The sequence below is a fragment of the Lepisosteus oculatus genome, chromosome 12 (genome assembly GCF_040954835.1).
Source record: "Lepisosteus oculatus isolate fLepOcu1 chromosome 12, fLepOcu1.hap2, whole genome shotgun sequence".
NCBI classification, from domain to species: Eukaryota; Metazoa; Chordata; class Actinopteri; order Semionotiformes; family Lepisosteidae; genus Lepisosteus; species Lepisosteus oculatus.
This window is the reverse complement of record NC_090707.1, coordinates 4167794-4190397: the sequence shown is the minus strand read 5'-3', so window position 1 is coordinate 4190397 and position 22604 is coordinate 4167794. Positions and strand designations below refer to the sequence as shown.

At 39.7% G+C, this 22604-nt stretch overlaps 2 protein-coding genes across 18 annotated transcripts in view; both read left to right on the top strand.

Annotated features, from left to right (window-relative positions):
* clasp1a (cytoplasmic linker associated protein 1a) overlaps positions 1-4814 on the top strand; it is a 99105-nt gene extending 94291 nt beyond the window's left edge. For all 16 annotated transcript variants that reach the window (XM_015358458.2, XM_015358466.2, XM_069196591.1 and 13 more), the window contains 2 exons: positions 240-356; positions 2088-4814. In XM_015358458.2, the coding sequence (XP_015213944.2) occupies positions 240-356; positions 2088-2174 (204 nt within the window). In that variant the 3' untranslated portion in view covers positions 2175-4814. The remainder of the gene's footprint in view (positions 1-239; positions 357-2087) is intronic.
* A 1679-nt stretch (positions 4815-6493) lies between these two features.
* On the top strand, positions 6494-21760 carry tfcp2l1 (transcription factor CP2-like 1). 2 transcript variants are annotated; one of them, XM_006636244.3, is made up of 15 exons: positions 6494-6656; positions 8337-8488; positions 10480-10553; positions 12182-12287; positions 12618-12724; positions 13264-13416; positions 13703-13813; positions 14453-14550; positions 15254-15305; positions 15416-15509; positions 16034-16124; positions 16575-16657; positions 17950-18092; positions 19159-19210; positions 19746-21760. In XM_006636244.3, exons 1-15 carry the CDS (start codon positions 6595-6597, stop codon positions 19781-19783), a joined length of 1416 nt encoding a protein of 471 aa, XP_006636307.1. In that variant the 5' UTR covers positions 6494-6594; the 3' UTR covers positions 19784-21760. The 2 variants fall into 2 exon arrangements, with proteins under 2 accessions (XP_006636307.1, XP_069052644.1); XM_069196543.1 differs by lacking the exon at positions 10480-10553.
* Positions 21761-22604: the final 844 nt, after the last annotated feature.

Genomic DNA, 22604 nt, shown 5'->3' with positions numbered 1-22604 from the left:
CTGGGGGTCAGAGCGCAGGGTCAGGCATTAATACGGCGCCCCTGGAGCAGCTGGGGTTCAGGGCCTCGCTCAGGGGCCCAACGGTGTAGGATTCCTCTGCCGGCCTTCCAGCCACAGGCGCAGTGCTGTAGCCACAGAGCCACCGCACCGTCCCAGAATATGGAACGCTTCACGAGTTTGTGTGTCAAATAAGTCATTCTCTGGAGAGGTCTAACAGGTGGCCTGTTGTCCTGTTGCAGGGCTATGACAACACTGAGAGCAGTGTTCGCAAGGCCAGTGTCTTCTGTCTCGTCGCCATCTACTCTGTCATTGGCGAGGACTTGAAACCACACCTCGCACAACTTACAGGAAGCAAGGTATGTGTGGCGTTTTGAGTTTTACACTGATATGTACCCTTTAACTTACATAAGCCGGGGGGGGAGGTGTCATTTAGAGACCTAGCCATGGCTTTTTGCACAACATGGAGGGAAAGCTGCGTAGCTCTTGTCTGCACACCTAAAATGTGCTCATTTTCTGCCAGTCTCGCAGAACAACGCTCATCTTAAACTGGAAGAACAACCAAACTTATTTAGGCGGAACTACATTCACTGAGGTATAAAATCGCCAGAGAAGGCAAAGGAAGTTCGGCTTCTGTGTGTTCTGCTGCGCATTGAAGGACGTTTTAAAAAAGCCTGCACCTGTACCGCAATCTCATAGCATAACATCCCTGTCGTGGAGCCTTGAGCGTGACTCACTAAACACTCTCATCCTCAGCCTGGCTCTGGGTTGCATAACTACAGAAATGCCTGTTGCCATCAGTCCTGTCAGCTCTTCGACTGAATTAAGCCTGTTTTAGACCCATGTGCAAACACTGAGCGATAAACTATAATTCCTTAAATAAGTGACGTGCTAGTAGCGTAACATTGCCTGAACATTTTACCCTGATAAACCTTCATACCTCAAAAAAGAAATTGATTTTGTAATTAATTAGGGGTTTCTCCCCCTATAAGACACTTCTGACATTTTAGAGCGGTGAAATATCCAAATCTGAGGCCCTTCTCCCTGCACTCGGTGACCTGGTTAATTTGATTGGCGTGTATCGGCTTGCAGGGCGTAGTCACAGGGTAGGGCATAGTGTTGTAAGGGCTCCCCGCCAGGAGAAGCGAGAAATATGACACCAGCACACGCTCTCTTCAGCTTTCTAAGAATTTAAATTAGTGGTATAGCTCATTACTCATTTCACTGGGTGTTATCCTTGGAACTGATCTTTAGATTCCATGCTTTTTTTTTTCTGCCCAACAGTGTGTTTTGCAGTGTGCATGCACATACTGTACCTTTTTGTGTATCCACCTGTGTCGCAGGTTGTGTGTGTGTATGTGTATAAGATAAGAGAGAGCACTTTATTGTCCATTTACAATTTCTTGCATTAGGAATTTGTCTTCTCGCATACCCCAGCTTGCTCTCCATGAGTGTATGTGTACAGTATGTATGTCTGGATACTGAACATGACCTGTCCAGCCACTTTACTGGGTCCTCCTGTCTGGCCTGGGAGTCGAACTGCCCTGTACCAATAAATCAGTTTGACCGGGTGATGTGAACTATGTACTTTTATAATATAATAGATGGGTGTAACTCAACTGTATTTCAAACTAGGTGCAGATCTGCAGTTGACAGTGAAACATCCTGAATCTTCTGTTCCTGGAATATGGTCTTTTTTAAGTTTGGAGAACTTAAAGCCTGTTTTCTATTATTTGTCAGTGATTTTGGGTGCGTTCACAAGCTATAGAATAGTAAGGCTCTTCTCTCACCTGATGGATTATATGTCTATGATTGATAATTAAGGCCTGCCTGCTTCTGAGCAATTTCTATGAAGGTCTTTCCTTTTGCTGGCCATTTTCACTCTCGTGTGACAACACAACAGCGCTTCTGCAGCAGCCTGGAATGCATGAAGGTACTGGTGATCAAGAGCAAGGTTATTCTAAAACCAGCAGCCTTGCCACTCCTCTGACATTTTGATTGGCCTTTGAATAACGGGGGCATAAGACATTTTTCCTCCTGACAAATTCCCTCCCTTTACTTATCGTGAACCTTAATATTTTCTCTTTCAGATGAAGCTGTTGAATTTGTACATCAAAAGAGCCCAAACAACTAACAGTAACAGCAGCTCATCCTCAGATGTCTCCACTCACAGTTAGCAGGAGGAAACTGAAGGGAATCATGCATCCGGATTGGGAAAAAGCTGTGCCTCTTTCAAAATCCTTCTGTCTGTGTTTTCGTCAGCACACCCCTTTCTACATCATTAGATGGAAGTGCTTGTTGCAAGCAGTGTTTTCTTCTTTACAGTATCTGTCAATTTCTTTTATTTTGCGCAATGACCTCAAGCTATGTTTTTCTGTTTCACGTTTTCTCCCTTTTTAAGGAATGAAGAATGTAAAGAGGTGTGAATTAGTGGTGAATAGTTTAAACGTTCATTTTTAGAAATTTGAAAAACGCGAGTGTCACACTGTATGTTGAAGCCTGTCGGCTTCCGATACATTTTTAACCGCTGTCAGTCATTTAGCTGGCAGCTAATGTTACTTTGCTGAAATTGAAGAAAGCGTCCAAAAAAGTGTTCTGCAACGCCTTGGAAATATTGTGAGCTGAAAGACCCCAAGTTACCTTTTCAGCATTCCAGTCACTCATCAAATTTACAGCGGTTCTTGGATAAACAGTTCAGTCTAAGAAATAAAACATATCTGAGAACTTATGTAAAAGAATTATACAGTTTTATTCTTACTCTTGAATCCCATTGAGTAATATAAAATCATTTGGCTGGCCCAGTGATAAAGCAGCAGGACCCAAGCAAACAAAGTCAACAGTGTGAGATGGTTGGATACAATAACACTACCAAAAATTAGCATTGTAATAAGTGTTAGAATATTATTTTATATTTTTTGTAACATGATGGTTTTAGGTAAACTTACATCTAAGGACCACAGTTTCACTGCTCTCGTTCTAGTTTGTTACAAATGGGAAAAGATTAGTTTATGTTGTACAGAGCCAAAGCTTGATCAACTGTTTTAATTTTTTTATCGATCGCTATAAAGGCCAGTAAAGGCATTTACATTTTCTTTACAATCTAGCCTAGATCAACATGTCAGAATGTTTTGTAGAATCTTTGTTGGTAAAAGTATTAGGAATTGGACTGCTGATTACTCAGCCTTAAAAAAAATGATAAAACTACTGGATGTAGCAAAATCCTTATCAGTGTTTTTACTTTTCTCATGTAATTTGCTGAACTTAGTTGTTAAACTTCGATTTTTCACTTGGAGCAAATTCTGCAGTGTACTGAATTCAAATGAATAAGAAAAAGAACAAAAATAATAAACGCAGGTAGTTTCCTGCTTTACTGGAAAGTCTGCAGTGTTTGGCACTGTGGTTGGGTTTGACATAAAAGCAGAACTAAAACCATGCTGCACCACCATCAAAAAAAGAAAACAATTACTTCAGCAACCTTTCATATACTGTAGCGTGGATGTTTTCTGATCAGTGTTAATGGGGACATTATCTGGCAGGACTCTAATCCCAAAATGGCCCAATTTTAGTTTCTAGCTATCTAGATGTGTTGAAAGTCAAAGCACTGTTCAGCTATCAGACATCTCATGTACGTGTCTTACAGACTTCATGACAGGCAATGTCAGTTTTAAAGTTTTAAGTATTAAAGTTTCAAATGTCCCTTTATGATTCTGTAACTGCTTTAAGAATAGAACACATACTGCTAAATACAAAGTACTCCTCTGAATGTTCATGTGCGTTTAGGGAAGAAAACTAAACCCCGTCTGGCCTTACATTACTTTCCAAGTACTGTTTCACTACACAGACTGTTAAAGGAATAGGTGTACAGCCTTAGTTCAAGAAGATGCGAAGTCTTACTTGTTGCATCTCTGTTGTTTCTCCTCCCTAGATAGTACTGAAGACTGTATGTTTCTGTTTGCAATAAAACAGATGTCAAATGATCAACTGAAGATTTTGTGCTTTAATTTTCCAATCAAGTAGCTTGGCGATCCGATTACACAGCCCTTCAGTTTCTTGCACGTTACCAATATACCTGCATGTGTCCGTGACGCCCCCAGCGACTGGCACCACGTTTAGCGACGACGCACTGCTAACTTTCCAGTCGCACTGTGCATAGTGTTAATTTCATCTAAGCACATTCAATTTTTTCGGCTGACAAAATTGCCATCTGAAAAACATTAGACTTGAAAGACATCAATCAGCGTTGTGACCACAATCTGGATATCCAAGGCTAATGGTTGTTCCGCAGACTGCAGCAGTGGACTGTGGAGAGAGTGTAATGAATAGACACACCCCATGATTCTAGTTTTCATGTAGTGCAACATACTGAGGCATGTGGCTTTTTAAAGGTACACTATGTGTGCTTGCCTTGACTATAACCGACAATACTTTTTTATTGCATACCAACAGCTTTAGGCCATGTATAAGTAATTTGCCATTTTGTCATATAAAACCCCTCTGCCCTTTGCAGATAATTATCAATTGAATTACTGTATAAGGGTAAGTAGCCAGCCTTTTGTAGAATACAGCGTTTTACTGTCAGTATAATCTGCTGATGCATCAGACATTAGAGATGGTATTCCTAGCAACCTGTTCACAGTGCATGGACTTTTTTTGGCTTTTGTCATGTAATATCCATATCTGTATTTATATATTTGTTTTATTTTGTGTGTATTATGACAACTGTACATATTACATGGTTTTTTTGTTAACATCCACGTGATAGAATTTGCTAAAATATAAACTTGAGTTTGCTCTAGAAATAAACCAACTTCAAAATGTTTTGTTGTTCATCTTTTATACGAGTGTTGGTCTTTTTTTTCCCCCCCTAAACGTCTGCATGCCTATCGAGATGTAATCTCAGAATATGCTGTGCACCTCTTATTAAATAACCTTCCGTACCCAGACGTGATTACACTGAAGAAACTCGGAATCGATCCGAGGATCCAGCCCGTTCCGAAAGGAAGGCTTGAACAAAATCGGCAAAACCAACATTCTTGTATCGACTTAGATGTGAGAAAGGATATTATGAATTTTGGACACGGTGGCTTGTTCTCGGACACTATGAAAAGCGTGAGGTCCAGAGAGACCTTAACTAGTCTTTTAAAAGGGTCGGGGCGAACAATCCGTTTTTCTGTTTATTTGCACCGTATAGTCTGTTAAATGTGGGGCTGCAGCACAACACCTGCACAGCTTAAGGTTTCTGGGTACCCTGTATCGTATGTGCTTTCTCTTTAGACTGCATCGCCCACACTTTCCCCCGGCTAGGTTTCATGTTTGACTGGGAACACAAACCAATGTCCCTCTTGGAGCGCAGTCCAGGACCCGAAAGCACATCAGGTTATCAAAGTTTCAGGGTGACCAAAATCTGATTTCCTAAAGGAATATCCAATGTCCGTTTTTTGACAGAGAGGTCTGTTCAGAGTCAGACTAGAAAAATGTTACAATTAAGTGCAAGAACGCCGGGCACAGTACACAAACTTTTTTTTTAAGGTTAAAACGCTTAACATAAGCCGTCAGACTGTGCAAAAAATGAATTCCGAATAAAACACTGTATATAAACTAAACCCAATAAACTCTGACTTGCCGCTTTCCACCTTTGCATTGTTGTGGAAAACCTGTGGTAAAAGGTTATACGGGGTATAGCGCCCACTGCTATGATCTATTTGAGTACAATTCTCAATTGTATTGTGCACCTTATTAACCTTTAATTCTATGATAACGGGTTTTTTTTTTCAAGTGTCTTAATGCGCTCGCTAGTATTTATTTTTTAAGTTACCCAACAATTGTTCTAAAAGGCTGTCCGCAACCTTGTGGTTTCGTCCTAAAGGAAAAAGATGTACTGTAAATCTGAGGTCCTGTTGCAACACTCCGCCACTTAGTCTCTAACAGATCGCCTTGCTGATGAACTTCTGCTGTAACCGGTTATTGCAATCAAGTGTTTACTTTCCATACTGTATTTTATACATTTTAAATATGTACAATTCTATTGGGAATAGCAACATTGCGTACGGGTTGGCCAATGAGGATATATATCTGTATTTAATTTTTGTTTATTAGATGTTATTTTGTAAACGTTTATATTTATTGTTTTGAATGTATCAAATACTTATGAAAATGAAGACGAGGAGCGCAGCTGAATGTATTTTAATTCTTCAACACCCCATGCACATATTGCAGTCTGAAATTCTAGTTTCTTTTTAATAAAAACAAAAAGGCAGCAGTAGTCATTTTTGCAGAGGGTTTCAGGGTGAAGGCGAAGGGACGTTTTGCTACAGTTGGCGCCCATCTGCATTTCACTACAAGAAAAGCTGACCTGGAGGAGGAAAAAAAAGTTTGTGAGCACACCTGTAGCGCCCGCGCTGTCACCCTTGCCAGGGGGTGTGTCAGTATCCTGACTGAGGTAGGCTGAGGTATGCTAATAACCTCAGACGTCAACAAGGGAATAAAAGAGCGATGAGTACTCTGCTGGAAAGACTCGAGGTACAGGTACCCGTGGTTTCTGAAGAGCCGTTGATCCTCTGTATCTGTTTTCGGATTCTGTTGTTAGCACTGGAGAAAATGCTGTTCTGGCACAACCAACCCGAGCCCTATCACCAGCACTCAACATCCAGCTATCTCCGGTAGGATTACAATTTTCGTTTTAGCTCTGAGCGCTGGTCGTTCATGTGCACTTAAAGCGCGTTGATGATAAAATAAATTGGGCTAAAGATACTGAATTATTTAAGATTTCATAGCCAGGATAAATTGTATTTTTTACTCTAATAATGGTACAGAAATTATTATATTTGTTGTTGTTCACAAATGTGCCAGTTTTTTTTTTCCGAAAGATAGCTTCTAAAACTATAGATTAATGTCGGTAAAACGATTGAATTATATCTCAGTTGTACTGTAGTACAGTGTACACACGGGTAGTTCGTTTGAGGTTGTTAGTGATTATCAGAAATGGACGAACGCTTGTCCCAACCTGTTTATTTCTCGCTTTATGAGAGTTACAGTATATTGAACTGTGTTTTTAAAACGCAGTTCGGCAGCCGATTTAATTCAAAAGGGTCTTTTGCTATTTTAAGAATGCCACCCAAGTTTTCATTTGTTTTATCGGTGTTTTACGTTCATCTAGTACCCAGAAAACACCTAAAATGAGTGAACTGTTTTCACAATTGTAAATTGAATCGTATGTCAGCTGCGAAAATCGTGTTACATTTTCCGTTCTTGTAATTAATATCTACTTATTATGATCGAGCGCACAAGGTATTTACGCCCCGCTGGATTAATTAATTAATCTTTATTAATGAATGCTGACCTCTCCCTAGTGAATCAGACTTGCACTTCTCGCACGTTTCCATTTCTATCGTAAATTAACTGCTGATGATACATTAATAACTCACTTGAGCGTTTAAGTGGGTTTAAGTATGGAATATATCATAAGAACTAATTTATTTTAGTGAAAAATAACCTGCTATTACCAGGTCTAACAAGATCATCTAACGTATCCCTGTTCCAAAACTGCTAATTTACTTTTGTCGGTTCATAACAAATACACTTCTTTGGTTTTTGGGCTTTTCCACAAAATAAGGAAAATAAAATGACCCAATTGATGAGACTCGGGAGGATCCGAACAAAACGAAAAACAAGATTGCTTGGAGAACATCTCCTCCAAATTCCAGAGCATTTCATTACAGATTTATAGATTTTTGCTTGCGGGCTTTTGTTTATTGTAAGGTAGTGCGGATTTCTAAAAAATAGGGTCAACTTTCCGGTTTTGACCATCCTAGATGGCAAGGTCAGGGGACAACCTAAGCACATAATGACAGGCTTGAAAACGTGGTGCCTGGGATCTTGAGCAACATTTCATCCGAATAATTGACAACATGACAACATGAAAGATGCTGTAAAACGACTTTCAATAGTGTTATTTCAAAGTACAGTACAAAGTTCTGTTTTCTCTGGGCCGCCAGTGGTAGGGTGTACCTACCTTACATTCGTGGGCTTTTTTGTTATTCTTTTAATTAGAGTTCATGGGTGATATTTTCTCTTTCCCCATTTTCATTCCGTCTTTGCCTCAGTGAAAGAGTGGGCTGCGCCTTCAGGATTTTCCGACACCACGGACAGATAAGAAACTAGATGAAGGAATAACTTTCGGAAATTGAAACGTCTTTCTCTGTTTTGGAGAAAGCGGCTTAAACAATTAGTAGTGAATAAGACTGTTTTCTATCTGCGGCTTCTTTGTCCCCGCGATCGCAAAATATGTATTCTGGTTTCATTGTTTATTTCACTTCCAGCTGCGAATATTTATTTTTCAGTGATGTCCTGTCGTTACCGATCTTTAAACACGAGGACCATCAGCACGCCAGTGAAAACGCCTCCAAAATGATACCTTTCCAATACATCCTTTCTGCGGCCACGTCCCCGGCTGTAAAGTTACAGGATGAGACGCTCACTTATCTCAACCAAGGTAATGATGACCTTTTCCAGCCAGAGAGAAAACAGAGCCCTGGAGGCAGTAGGTGTTTTCAGGATTGTACAGTATGGTTTCTCCAAGCCCTAGTTTTATGAATTTGCTGTTGAGACACATCGAGTGTGCTACAGTAAGATCGTAGCTCTTCACTATCTCCGTGGAAGCTGTGTCTCTCCCAAAATGCATTTGTAGCCAACACCAGTTGAGAACTCTGGGTATGTTTAAGAAATGGCTACAAGTACAGAGTTTTAAGTTTATTGAGTAGGTCTGTACGCAGAGGACAGGAGTCTTTGACCACCTCACTTGTGTACACAGCGTCTGTTTTCCACAGGGGTGACACTGCTGACCACACAGCACTCTGCCATGAGCAGTGAGGGCCAGGCCCAAAGGGGTTCAGATTGCTGTCTCTTGTACTTGGCAAGCCGGAATAACCTGAATAGATTGTCCTTTCTGACCTTTCTGCACCAGTACTTTCATGTGCTGAAAGGGGAAGAGCTCCTCCTATCCCACTCTCACTGTTTTACTAGGTAAACAGTGAAAAAATAGAAACCTTTTTCCCCCCACAGAGTTGACCTATTATGTTTTTGCTCAGACATAGTAATTGTTAACCTCTAAGGCAGGGTTCAGAAAATATTCAGTAAACAGGAGAATGTGTGTCAATATTTCAAGCCTGTTGTTCTCTGGTTGTGCTGTCTCGCCTCTGTGGTTTAATCTAGATTAAGAGCACTACACCAGGAATACAAATAATATCACAAATATTGTTACTTTTTAAGACACAATTAAAAATTAAAAAATGTCAAACACAATTCTGTTTTGTCATTTACACAGGTAATTATTAAAACATGTTTAGATTTAACATCTTGTATGATAAAAGCAATGATTATTCACAAACTTTACTGATGTTTTTTTTTGGAGAAGCCCTTTTTTAATCAGCGAGATGTGCACATTTACCCCCATGTTCATGAACTGTTCATCTCTGTGCTTTGGCTATTTAAAAAGTGAAAACATTTTACTTCCTGAAGCATACTTTCCTGTTAAGCAGGGTTTTGAGAAATTAAAAAAATACCCATCCATCATAAACTACAGATCTGAAAATTCAACTGGGAAAGTTGCTTTCTAAAACTGTTCCTGTTTTCTTTTCCAAAGCCTTACTCCTGCACAGCAAAACTCAGACCTGAGTAGTACCACTGACTAAATGGATAGTTGTGCCTTTTTCTTTTGTGCTTATTTCATTTCTTGACAAGTCACGCGCTGTAGCAGGATTAAGGATTAACGAACTCTCGTCCTGGACAGAGCCACAACTTTCCACATAAACTCTTAGTTCCTGGTATTCTGTGGCATCTGCTATTGTACTGTATATTTAACAAAACATTAAAATCCACGGGACTATGGCTCTCTAGAGTCAGAATTGGCAGCAATTGTCTGAAGTGTGAACTCTGCTCTCGTTTCTGTTTAGTTTTTCATTGTTAAAGAAAGTCTGTGGCATCATTTGCCTTGGGCAGTATTCATTAAAGCTGTGTGCAAGAAAATTAATCACCATTTCACAAGTACCCCAGCAGGCTTGAAAGCATACTAATAATAGTTAATATGAATTATTATTATAGTTATTACTATAATTATGAAGGCGTATACTTATAATTTGTTTCCCTGCCTAATGCATTTGAAAGTTCACTGCAATATCTAAACAAAGAAGCAAACATAATTATTGACGTATGCACCACATAAGAAGTGAAATTAAGAAGAAAATCTGTTCAGGTTCACTACTTCTTTAATCAAGGTCCTTGAAAATTAAAGAGACTGAAGTGCTGGTGCAGGACAAGCTCCTCATCCAGGCGAGATGCACCTGTTCGTTCTTGCCTGCTCGAGAGCAAAGGGAGCCGTGTCTTCAGCACAGGGTGATTTGCTTCAATGAAATTTGATCTCACCAATGATTTCAAATGTCCATTTCTCAAATTTAATCAGGTCTGTTTTAATTTCTTAAAATGTAGGTCAATCCTATGAAATCCGTATGCTAAACAGAAAACTAGTGGAGTATACAGATATAAGCAGCAAATTTGTAAAGGTAGGTTAAAGGTTTTGTGTGTGTCTGTTTTGTTTAACTCTGTGTGATTTGGATTCAGTTCTTTTTTATCACTTCTATTGAGTTGTGTCTTGTTAACACTCAACAATAAGAGACAGCTACCACTCCCTCAGCTGGTAAAATGCTAACACACCTTTTATACTGTATATTTGACATACCATAGGAATACACAAATGTTGACCAATAACAATTGCACCATTTTTTCCATATTTATTTAAAAGTAAGGACGATTTATTGTATTTTATTATTACAGTGATTTAATATTATCATCACTTATTTTACCTAATATTTATTTTTTAAGTGTTTTAAGTACCCATTGTATTTTTTCTGTGTATTTCTTCCGTACAGAATACAGGAGACTGGGTTATTGTCTTTTGAGGGAGAATAAAAAAAGACAATATCTCTGATGCTCACGGCTAATGTCTGAAGCAGAAATAGCACCCAGTAGAGCTTCTCTATGTACCCCACTTAAAATTTGCTCTAATAAAACTTGGTTCCTTAGAAAGAATAAGAGAATAGAATAATATTATGTAATTTTGCTGCATGTGCTCATATATATAATATGCATCTTCCAAGAAGCATACTGTACGCAAACAATGACATCCTAGTGCAGAAGCAAGGCAAAATGTTTTTTTTTTCCTTTTGTGACTGAGGGTCTTAGATTTGCACATCATTTGAATTATAGTCTCCACCCTTTTTCATCCCTGTAGGGCTGTAACATTCTTTTCTCTACTCTGTCTCATCCTTCACAGCTGCTGGGGAATTCTCTGTTGCTAGGCTATGAAGATATTGCTTGTCCCCGTGATGTTTAGACAGTCAGACTCTCAGGTCACCATGAACAGGTGGCACCTAGGCAAACAGATGACTAAATTAAGTGTTGAAAGCCATAGAGGTTTAGAACAGCTATGAATGAATGTAAATGTTGGAAAATTAACAGGAAACATGGTTGTTAGTACTGTATACATATTCACATGCTCTTTATTTCTAGTGCATTTATTAAAAAAATCAATTAGTTGAATTGAGTTTGGTTTGGGTTTGTTTTTTTTACTATACCCTTAACCCTCATAATTATTTTCCATTTCTGTATGTTTGATCTGTACCATTAAACAGGTTATTAGAATCCGGTTTCTTTTCCTTTATAATCGGTTAAAATGTTTAAAGATGGCTCAGCTCATATTTTCCGCTTCTAAGGTGACATTTTAAACAAGGCACAAAGATGAGATTGTCTCTCACAGGACGTTGTTTCAAGACATGTCCGTACTGTGTGTTATCAAACTGGTGGACTGCAATGTGTGGGCAGTGAATTGAGCATGTTCCTTGAGTGTGCCTATCGGTATAAAGATACAGTAGTATTTCACTGGTCATTGTCTAAACGCACACATTTTAGTCTATTCACAGGTGTCTGTAGTATTCTTTACTACAGCAAACACATATTTTATGCTACAGATAGAGATATTTTGAGTTTCTGTCGGAATATTTTTTTCCTTGAAATATTCCATGTCGGCAGACTCGGCTGCTGCAGCAGTCACAGCTCTTTGTGGGTTTAGTGGGAGCAGCAGCCTCGGGAAGGGGAGGCTCTGAGGGGCTCACTGCTCTGCCCTTGTTTTCAGAGCATCGTCCGAGTGGTGTTTCACGACCGGCGCCTGCAGTACACCGAGCACCAGCAGCTGGAGGGCTGGAGGTGGAACAGGCCGGGCGACAGGATCCTGGACATCGGTGAGCCCGCGCGCCGGTCACGCTCGCTCCCCTGCTGTCCACTGCCCGAGCGGCAGAGTCCGGGGGCTCCCAGGGCCATCAGGCTTGATCGAAAGTCTGTCATGTACTTCCTGTTGCTGTGACAAGGTGGCTGGAAAAGAAACTGAGTTCAAACGGAGTACGCATCTGGCTTGGGCAATAGTGGTAACAATAATGGAAACTGTCTCCAAATCCGGAGCATTTTGAAACGTAACCGAGTTTACTAGGGGTTTTTACTTCAAAAGGAGGACAAGTAAGGTTTTATTAAAACGTGAGATGTAACATAAACTGATTGCCATTGTCATCTTCTAGATATCCCACTGTCTGTTGGGATTATGGAACCCAGAGCCAATCCACTTCAGCTGAACACCATTGAATTCATATGGGATCCTGCTAAGAGTGCCTCTGTATATATCCAGGTACAGCAGCACACGTGCTAGAAACACATTTCATAGAATGAACAATTTAAGAAAAGTAACACAGGTTATTTAATTACTCGGTGATCACATATCTGCAAACTGTTTTCTAATGAAGGGAATAGGCCACCAATTACTGTATGTTCTTGCATGCACTAAACTGTCAATAAACAGTTTTCACTAAGACAATGGAAGTGCTTATTCATACCTTATATCAAAAGGGCTCCTTTTGTCTTTGTGAATGTCTGCATTATGTAGTAGAAGTATTTAATTTACCTTTTTAATAAAGAAATCAATTTCTTTAGGTCAGTGCACAGTTCTGGTTCTCATGGAAGAATATTTCTAACTACATCTGAGCTGTAGCTGATTTTTAACACACAGTAATTATCCATGCTCGTTCTCTGGCCTAGAGACCCAGACCCAGATAATTTACCTCCATTTAAAAAACGAGATATCTTGTGTTGGGTTGTCTCAATGCTTCGAATCTGACATCCCACTGCCATGAAAATCTGACAGTGTCTTGTGGGACCGTTGTATTGCAGGTGCACTGCATCAGCACGGAGTTCACTCCGCGGAAACATGGGGGAGAGAAAGGGGTGCCTTTCCGTATCCAGATCGATACTTTCAAACAGAACGAGAACGGAGAATACACTGAGCACATCCACTCTGCCAGCTGTCAGGTCAAAGTCTTCAAGGTGAGCAAAGACTTCAGCATCCATTCAGAACTGCTGAGGGGTGTGCTAATTGAATTTACTGCGCACTTTAGATGCTACCCTGAGGATGATACCTGTGGGAATGTTGAAAACCTGTCCATGAAAAGTGAGGAGAAACTGTCCAGCTCGGGGAATGTTTATGCGATCTCTTACCGACGACTAGTTGAATAACATTAACTGATGCAACTTTTTTGCTCAGTGTCTGAACTGTACACGACTGACAGAAACATAAAGGAAATGTGGTTCCATTTTTCTTCTTTACACATAGCCCAAAGGAGCTGACCGCAAGCAGAAGACGGATAGAGAAAAAATTGAAAAAAGGACTCCTCAGGACAGAGAAAAATATCAGCCTTCTTACGAAACAACTGTTCTTACAGAGGTGAGAGAATTCTGCAAATCTCTGCTTTGATGCCTGAAACCTTCATTACATATGCAGTAAAATAAATAAAGATTTCATTCATTGATCTGAACCAAATGAGATTATTATGTTGACTAGTAAGGCACAAATTTACCTGCCTCTGTTTGGCATCATGGTTACAACCCCTTATTTACAGTAGATTACACAGTGAAATGAAGAGGCCTCCGGCTGTTAATTGTTGAGGACAGTGCCCTATGTGGCTGATGAGCCGATGAAGTGACAGAGAGAATGTGTTTTGTGTGATTGACAGTTCAAAGTGGAGTTACTTTTCCTTCTGAAGCTAGTTACCAGTCCCAGGTCTTCCCATCAGCCCTGCTGAAACAGTAACCTAAAACAACCGTCTGTAAGAAGGCCCAATGTCAGTGAGCACTCCTGAAAGTAAGGCAACTCGTCTTCATGGGGCCTATATAACTGGTCGCGTAATCAGGTGTTTCCAGTTTAGCGAAACGAATGTGAGAAGTGTTCGGTGTTTGAGAAATCATACTGCAACAGAGGAATGTGTCCGTCTTGTTATTGTTGTGCTTAAGATGTTTGCACACCACTGGTCTCCCCTCTGAAAAATCCACCCAGTGCAAGAAACTGTTTTTTTTTTTTCTTTAGTGCTCACCATGGCCTGACATGCCTTGTGTCAACAGCACTAACAGCACCCCCTCCCCGGTCTTCAGTAGTTCTCCAACCACCTTTGGTCTCGGAGATGGGTATGTTCCACAGCTTTAATCTCCACGTTCAGTGTCAGGAATACTACCATTCTATCACGTGTCATCTTCTGTGTTGTTGCCACATTCGACAGCTGAGACATGACAGTTTGAACAGTCTCTTCTTCATTGGAGTTTTCAGTGTGTGAAAACAATAAAGCATGCAGTGTTTTTCTAGAATCTGGTGAACACTGAAAAAGTTAGAGGTTCAGTGTTAGCCCTGGAGAAGCCAAGCCAAAAGCAGAATTCTATGTGTCTGCAGGGTTTAAAGCATTTTTTAAAAAGCTCCTGGTGACTGACAAGAAGTTGAAGAAACAAAGACCACTGTACAGAACAGTTACTGTAACCATTTTCCCTTTTGAATAGATTTTTTCCTTGTTGAAAGCTCTGAAACAAAAATGCATTTTCCTCCTTTTCAAAGATCGGCTTTTGAAAAAATCCACAGATGCAAAGGAGGGAATATATTCTTTTGACTCTGATGTGAGCTATGCCATTGTGCTCATGTGCCTCTGGCAATACTGGATAAAATAAAACCATCAGAACTCTTTGGTTACCTGTCTCAATAGTGATTCTGTCTCAAGACGCAGCTCCAAGCAGTGGGTGTCTAGTTTGCACTGCCCTGTGCTTGACAGTGCTCTGAATCGGTAGGTACGGAGCTACTTACTCATTGACCTGTTCTTCTCTTTCCCATTCTGTGTAATTTTAGAAACTGCTCTCCAAACCAACAGGGGGACCCGCTTCTTCCCAGCTGCTCTGATGTAAGTACTGTGAAAGATGTGTTAATTTCGTGCTCTTTATTTTTTAGGAAAGTGTTTGAAGACACTGGTGCTCTGTTCATTTCAAGGCCTCTTATTTTTTTGCAATGTAGCACCTTCTCCAATCTTCCTCCATCCAAGACACACAGCAATGGCTGCATCGCCAAAGGTTCTCCCCTTTCTGCAGGCTCTTCTCTAACTTCTCAGGTAGGCAGGGGATCCATATTACCTGCTTATTACACCTGCATGTATTTGCACAAAAATGCTGGTTGCATTGACCAATGTAGCACAAGCTGAATAACATTCTAAATAGAAACAAGTAAATAGGTTTATTCCGTGCTGAAAAGAGAAGACAGAAAACACAACGTTTCCACCGTGGAGCCTTCTTCAGGTCTGAGGGTGAGGCTCACACCTGAAGAAGGCTCCACGGCCGAAACGTTGTGTTTTCTGTCTTCTCTTTTCAGCATGGAATAAACCTATTACTTTTTTCCTTTGCAGCCTACGCATGCTGATGCAGCTACCCCCCTGAACTACTTTAACATACTAAATATCAAGCAAAGAGAAACACATTCAGTGCGCTGTAATTATTACCGTGAACCATTGGCTCAAGACCTAGATTGTATTTTTTTAAAATTTAAATTGTTGTTTTTTCATGGCTAAATTCACATCTCATGATCACACATTCGGGAATTTCTAGTACAAAGGGTTATCAGATGCTGTAAATATCTCAGGTGCCGATTTACTAAAGATGTCAAAGGAAGACTTTGTCCAGATCTGTGGGCCGGCTGATGGGATTCGCCTCTTCAATGCAATCAAAGGAAGGTAGGTCCTACCTGGATCTGTGCTGAAAAAGTGTAGATAAGAAGGGACAGGGATTTTGTGAAGCATGTGTGTTCTAAAATGTTCACATACAAGAAGCGAATGAGAAAAAATAGCTGTTCACCACTATATGTATAGAGGACACAGGTGGAAAGTACACCAATTTGAAACCATGAACAGGAAGCACTTCTTTACTCAAGAATTTGTGGTGGTGTAGAACAAGTTTCACAGCACTGTGGTAGAACTCGATACCCTTCTTTCAAGGGACAGCAGGATGAGATTCTTTAGGATCACTGAACTACTAACTACCATAAAGGCCAGATGGGCTGAATGTAACCTTTCTTATCTTCTATCTGCACTGCAGGCACAAGATATAGGGGATCTTTAATATCTTTATTATCTTTTTTTCAATTCCAATTTCTTTTATCGTTTCAATGTCATTTTCCCATCTAGGTGTATTCAGCCCCGCCTCACTGTGTATGTGTGCCAGGAACAGACCAGGAATCACCAGCAGTCCAAACCTGAGAGCAGTGACGGTAGGTATTGGTGATATTCCTGTGTCCTCCCCATCCACCTGTACTGCACTGGGAAACTGGAAACATCAGAGTGACATTCTGCTGATAGAGAATGGATAGAGAAGCACCTTCATATTCATACTTCATAATTAATTACAAAGCAGCTCACGTTTACTGGAGCGATTTGTGTTTCCTTAGTTATGTACCATGCGCTCAACAGTACAACAGTAGTGTCTCAACTGGAATTCAGACCCACATCCTTCCAGTTGTAAGTCCAGAACCCTGACCACTGCTCCACACAGCAGCCCTTTTTGGAGTCTTAACAATTATTATGGATCCCTCTCTTAATCTGAGGGACTTGTTTGTTACAAAGACAGTATTTTCTGTGTTCCTAGCACTGCTTACAGTAAGTTACTGTAATGTTTTGCTCCCCAGGAGCATCCAATAGGTTTGTCTTAAATATATTCTAAAATATATTCAGGTTTATGCTGCTAGTATCCTAAAAAGAAATAAACATAGTGAATATGTTTCACCTATTTTAGTCCAGTTCCTCTAGTTTCCAAAGGGTTTCATGCTGTGGTTCCCCTGGCATATATCTAAGGACTCCTCAAACTGTAAATCCCATCACAGAGGCCTGACTTACCTTGAAGTCCTTTTTCTAGCCATCCTTGTCTCCAGACGGCAAACTTGTGGAGCATTTTACACATTCAGACTCTGACATTCACTCTTTAAGCGCATTAGAAACTCAGAACGTATAGAGACGCAAGCAGTTAGTTCAGGGTAGTTTTGAAATGCTTATTTCCGGAAGGATCTCCGGACACCTCTCTAACTCTAAAAGCAGACTGCAGGTCATTGTGCTGTGTAAAGGTACATCCAAGCTTGTATACCTTTGGACGGAGCACAAACACACATTGCTGTTATCATTTACAGTATGCCAGGTTAGGAAAAATGACATATTCATAATGGATATCTTTGGAGACATCTCTGAAGTTCAGCTATTAAATTTTCTACAGCAGAAATAATGACCAGCCACTGTCAGAGTTACAGGTGTCCTGTCTGCTTTCTTTATATAAAAAGACTATGTCTTACCAAGTTCTACACAACTGTACTGGAAATTTGTCATTTTATTAAAACATTTCACCATGGTCTAGCTTTTTTCTTTTATTTCATCTTTTCAAATATGTTCTGACTTATTGATGTTATCTTTGTTGGGGGCTTGAAGTGCTTTTAGACATTTGGCTATGGAATGCGTTACTTAAGGTTACATAGTTGCTGTCGAGTGTCATTGATAGGATGTTTTGTCTTTATTATAGTATACCATGCAATCTACCTGGAAGAGTTAACAGCAGGAGAACTGGCTGAAAAGATTGCCAGCTTGTACAATATTTTAACACACCAAATTGGACGGGTTTACAGGCAAGGACCTGCAGGTATTCATGTCCTGGTGTCTGATGAGGTAAGGGATACAAGCTCCTGATAAATGACAAATAAAGTTAGGATACCTGTCATCACTAAACCCTGTGGTTTACATCTTAGTCGGGGGGGGGGGTTCTTTAGTTAAGTCGATCTGCAGGTGTTAAATAAGGTGTACCTGAAAGGCTTTTTCAAGCTCTAAAAAGTCTACTTTTGAGGCTCAGTTTAAGAGTTCATTGATTTATAGGATTTCTTTTTATACTTTATGACCGTTAACATTATTTAAAACTAGTGACAATCAAGGATGCCCTTTAAGACTAGTTTAAAGTTATGGATAGAAATAAATGAGGTCTGTTAACACAATTAGTATGTATTGTGAAGGAAGCACGTTGTAGTAGAGATGTAATAGATCTTTTAGTCTTTGTGAACCAACAATGGATAGATATTCCTTTTCCAGCAGACGTTTTGTTTGCATGAATGGGAATAATATAAAAGTCATGCACATTCCTTTGTTAATTTACCGAATAGCCCAATAATCTGACCCTGACGGCCAGTTCCTAGATTATCCTGTTACAGTCTTTGCTGGTGATAAAAAGCTATTAACAATAATCTACCTGAAACCTGAGGCCAGTCACCACAGCAATGACAGCCCATCAGCTTGACCAGAAAGCCAAACTTGTGCCAACGCACTGAAGTCCAAATGTAAAGATTAATGGCTTGGAAAATGGTGCATTAATTGTTCTTTAGCTAAACTCTGGAATGCTAAACCTATTTCCAATTCAGGGCAGTTTTTTTGAGATACAGCACGTGGCCCTGTTTGAAAAAACTAATAATGAACTGGGTCAGTAGCTTTAATGAAGTGCTTAGGTTACTGATTGACAGGATACGGTTTTATTTGAGTTTATTTGTTTTCAGGAATTCGTATTTTACTTTAAGTCATGGGCCGTGCAAATAAGACTGCAGAAGAGAAGTGAACTTCACGCATCAACTGTTGCACCTCAAGAAAAAACAGCCCCATTTACTGCACTGTCCAGGGTGTGCTTTGTTGTGGGAGGATTGAAATACTGACCTGATGTGTCGGTTGCTTTTTTTTCCTTTTCTTTCCATAGATGGTGCAGAACTTAACTGAAGAATCCTGCTTCATAATCGGCACAATAAAAGGTAGCGTCTCTTCCCCTCGTTTTTTAAATTTGAAAAAATGTGTTTGGAAGGACAATCTGTGTTGGGAGTGACAACAACCAACAATAATCTCTGCTTCTCTACCTTGTATTTCTTTTCACTTCTTGAAAAACGATAAATCTCTCGGGTAGGCCGGCACTCTTCCTTGTATTGGTCTTCTGCATCTCTCTTCCACCTCTCCTCCTCCTGTGCACCTACTGTACCCCTAGATCACCCCTGTCTCTGCAGGGGGGCCCAGGTCCGGCCCTGCTGGCTGTGGGAGAGGCTGAGACAAAACTTGTATGTCTTGCTTCACCCAGCTAGTCTATAGGGTCACCTGCTTAATGCTTCACTGGGTAAGGCCTCAGTGGATTTGTGAATTGATAGGATTTAATTTAGTCATGAGGAACATTTCGAGATTGCTTTTTTAAGCCCTACTATTCTGATTCATGTGTCATTAAAATTAGATTAGGATTACATATGGAAAAATTGTATTTATTAATAAACATACTGCAAATATTTTTGTATCCCATTTCAGATGAAAACAATGATGGGTACCATATTATCCTGAAGTGAATACGAACGCATCTCTTTGGACCTTCAAGCTTCCTTTAGTCCAGCATACAGTATCTTAACAGAGACCAATTAAAACGTAGCATCTGTGTGCCGAAGAACAGTGAAAGGAATAAACCACAGATGGTTAATTTATAATATTTCTTTTGTTCTGTCTACAGTATATGCTATTACCTTTTTATCCTGCCGCCAACCACTAAAAAACAAAACATGCCAATATCAGTTTGAAGTCCTCAGCCATTTTAGTTTACACTTTACATACACAAAATTGTTGGGAGTAACAGTTTTAAATGTTCGTTTTATATTTTTGTATTGTTATTAGTAATACCAGTAGCGAGCCATACTGGCTTATTAAACAGCAAATGAGATGATGTGGTGATCGTGCTGAAAGGACAAGCAACGAATGAAACCGTTGATAGTTTTTATTAACCTAGGGGATGTGGAACAGAGCTTGTCAGTGAGCAGGAGATTGAGATAGAGATAGTGCATTACTCATACCACTCATTAAAAAAAGAAACTTGATTTGCAGCAGTGCCATTGGCCCAGGTTTGGGGAATTTCTCTGCATGCCAGTTGGTTTTGGCGGTGTATTGCTTCATTAACCCTTACTATAAAACATGCGGCATGTACTGTTTTGCTAAAGAGAGATCTTGGAACCCTGTACATCATGTGGCAGTTCGCAGAATCTTTTAAGGAAGTTATAAGAAAAAATGAACCTGTGCTTAGAAGAGCTGTTTGCCCTGGGGCAGGTATTGTACACCCCTTTTTTCTTTTCTTAGAACTAGCATGAGCTGCCCCACATCAAAAAAAGAGAGTGATAAAATATATTTTTTATCTAAATTAAATCTAATTTTAGTTGGATGAATACATTAAGAAACCTGGTGGTGCTGAAGTGAATGTGTTTTTACACTGGATCTTCGAGGTGCAGGGTTATGTCAAGTTTTTTTTGTTGTATTGACAAACTTTAAAGGTTATGAAACATATTAAAAAAAGAAGTAACCTAAATATCTTTTTTTATTATTTATTTGACTCGAGTCTGTGTACTTGGGAGTGTTGTAATGGACAATTTTTGTTTCATATCAGAGTTACACCATGATGGTATGGGAAATGAGAAAATGTTGATGCCAAATACTAACTTTATACAGCATATGAACAAAGCCGAAAGAGTGAGGTGTGGGCAAGGGAGTGTGACAGTGAGGCTGGAGCTCAGGACGTTGTATGCTATTTTCTGAGTCTGACAATCACCATATAATGTTTGAAGAATCTTTGTGTTTTTCATTTTCTCTCTGCCAGTGATGCATCGGTATTTCTCTTCTGTCCCCTTGTGTGTTTCACAAGTGCCACAATACTACGACAGTACCCTTCTAACACCTTGATGCATTTTCTTTTTCTCTGAAACCGATTAATCAGTTACAGTTACAGTAGGTCTGTCTAAGTCTCTTGAAGAAACGTCATACTGCTCTGGAAACATTCGGGGTATTCTTAAGCTTTTCATTCTGTGTAAACCAAAAAGGAAATGTTTTGTATGTTTTTATATGAAAAAATATTTTATGGATTACCATTTTGATAGCTTTGTGTCATGATTTTTTATATGCTGAATTTTAAATCAGTTTGGTGCTACTCATATTGTTTTTAATTCCCAAGGGAAAGGTCTTGACTTCTCACATGCAGCTTTGTATATTTCTTAGTTTACTGTTACCTTTGTTAACAGTCTGACTTTTTGTATTAAACACCTTTCTTTGTGTGTATGGGGAGACAGTGTGTATGAAGTAGCTGAAAAGCAGTTTCAAGGTAGTTTTTTGTCTTTGAAATGTCCAAAAAAGAATTTTTGCACTGCATTGTAATCATCTAAGATTTAGTGTCTACTAGTCTGTGTGATGGGCAACTCAATAAGTCAATAAAATGTACTTTTTTGTAACAAAGAAAACAAACCTTTTTTATGAATCCCAATAAAAACAGAGCACAGCTTTGAGGACTGCCACATTGTGGGAGAGCGCATTAGCATTGGTTATTCAACTTCTGCAGCTCAAATATGAGCCAATGACAAGAAAATGCCAAAGGGGCTAAAAACCAAAGCTGTGTTTGTATATATAATAGACGGTGACAACAGCAGGGGTGGAGATGCCTTGAGGACAAGAAGAGACTGCAGTTCCCTTCTGACGTTACTGTATTTACACGTGTGTATATACTGTACAGAGGTCAGGAGAAATCTCTGCTACAAATCATTTCAGTAATTTTAGTCATTTTAAATGAGGCTAACTCAACTTTCACCAGAAGAGTGCAGATATGGCTTAATTAGGTTGTCTTCATAAATGGCTTTGACAACAGATCATAATGTTCACAGATGGCACAAAAGAGCAAACACAGCCCTGTAGCTCCAGGGAACACTCACAAATTAGTGCCAGGCAAAATCAGATCAGGCGTGACCAACACATAGGCAGCATACTGTACGTGTTTTCATGCTTTACTTTTAAAACATGATAACACGGAGGACTTGTAGTTTATTACTGGTGTCTCCTTATAAATTCAAAACAATCAATTTCCGCCTAGCAGTTACATCTGCCTAATGACGTGATGCTTGCTGTCCAGGTTTATTTCTCACCTGTTGATTTCAGGATATTAATGATCTCAAAGAATCAGCACCAGCTATATTGCTTGTAATACTAGTTAAAAGCCCTTACTTTGCACCCTTTCAATGCATTTAGCAATCTGTGCCACCCCTCTGCTGGGTTTAGACAATTCTTACCTTTCAGAGATTCTGAGTATTAGACTTCAAATCTCCCCTTTATTGGATGAAGCAAGTAGAAAATGAATGGGTTGATGGG